We start from the raw sequence: 1,698 nt of genomic DNA on the forward strand, positions 1-1,698 counted from the left end.
TAGAGAGGTTGAGGCGCACGTATTTAGCCCAAAACGTGTACGGGTAACGGGTGAGCGCCGCCATCTGGCAGTTCTGGACCGTCGATAATGGTGTTTGCTACGTGTAGCTTGGTGAGTACACGATCGGCTTAAACGTCTTCATTTTTTTGTGTTTGGGGTTAAAATTATTATTTATTTTGCTTCCGCCATTTTTTTCAACTTATTTCCCGTGAGTCAATGCGCGATGTTCACTGAGTCACGTGATGTTATGAATGTGTGCCTCAACGATTTTTACTTGGACTTGAAACGTGTAACGTGTACTTCTGCTACCCATACACGTTTAATGTTTGAACTTGTGCCTCAACCTCTCTACTGTCTTTTGACATTAAGATTCTTCTATTATGACAAAATTAGCAAGTACTTCAGTATTGCATTGATGTCTTCTTCAATAATTCTATAAACGATACTGTCTTTCAGTATCAGAGAAGATGTAAATGCAATATTTGAAAATCCTTGCTACTTCTGTTATAGACAAACAGGATTATAATTACATAATGTTATGTTATATCTAAATGATTATTTTATTTGATAGCCTACAGAAGGACTGTTCAAACCGTCCAAATTATGTTCAGTTGTTACAGCATCCTTTTATTGTTCGTCATGCAGAGATGTTAACAGACATCAGCTCCTATATATCTCGCATATTAGATGATTCAGGAGATGCAATAGATGGTAATTCTGCTAATGCAGTTCCACAATGACCACATCTGTATATTAATATGAAGAAAAATTGTATATATACTGAATCTATTCATTAAATTGCATTAAGTCACAGGTTTAATTGCCAGTTATGTTCAGCTGCTTGTTTGTTGAGAACAAATTTCTTTAAATTGTTTTTCTTACTATATCAAAAAAAGAAGCAATTATTGTTATATTTAATCGTAAAATTTTATATTATGAAAAGGATTTATATCAAAAGCAGCTGCGTGCTCTGAATTGATACTTAATTATTGGTACAACATTGATTAAAGTGAGTGCATAAGTTAAATAATTTTAAAATCTGTCAGAAGCAAATTACTTTTTTAACAGATGATCATGTTAGAAAAATGTAATAATTTTAAAATTATTTGTCATTCATATTAATGAATATTTTTTAATGCAATTTTAGATTTTTTTGGAATGAATAGTTTAATAGAGCCTAAATGCAAAATTAAAAATTATTTCAAATATATTCAATATATCATTTTGCTATCTGATTATATTGCTTTTTTTTTATAAATATATCTGTTATATTGTACTGTACATACTACAAAATTTGATTTTAAATCTGTAGTTATGCAATTAATGTAAGTAAATCCAATAAGAATTGTTTTAACAATTGTGATTTTTTTTTTCTTTCTTAATAATAATAATATACATGTTTATCTTAGAAAAATTATTATTATTTCTTCATAAATTTTTAATTGCATAAAAAATATATATAGAAAAATTAATCATTTCAAATTATATGATTAGCAAAAAATGCTAATAAAAATAATAAATTTCGATAATTTTAAAAATTGAAATCTACTCTCTACATTTTATAATGCTTGTTTTAATCTACAAACTATCATGAAAATCAATTGTATGTCATAGAAATATACAATTTTTTGGTTTTATTGCTAAAATAATACTGCATTAATTTTTAAATTGATATTATTTTGCTTCAAATTTTATGTC

General features: G+C 27.4%; 1 protein-coding gene across 1 annotated transcript in view; it reads left to right on the forward strand.

Moving 5' to 3' along the window:
• Window positions 1–1,209, forward strand: part of LOC111635533 (dual specificity mitogen-activated protein kinase kinase 6-like) — a 45,065-nt gene extending 43,856 nt beyond the window's left edge. The window contains exon 10 of the mRNA XM_023380524.1: window positions 572–1,209. Coding sequence (XP_023236292.1) covers window positions 572–740 — 169 coding nt within the window. The 3' untranslated portion in view covers window positions 741–1,209. The remainder of the gene's footprint in view (window positions 1–571) is intronic.
• The last annotated feature ends 489 nt before the right edge of the window (window positions 1,210–1,698 follow it).

The sequence above is a fragment of the Centruroides sculpturatus genome, unplaced genomic scaffold (assembly GCF_000671375.1).
Source record: "Centruroides sculpturatus isolate CEXI.00-Female unplaced genomic scaffold, Cexi_2.0 scaffold911, whole genome shotgun sequence".
Classification (NCBI taxonomy): Eukaryota; Metazoa; Arthropoda; class Arachnida; order Scorpiones; family Buthidae; genus Centruroides; species Centruroides sculpturatus.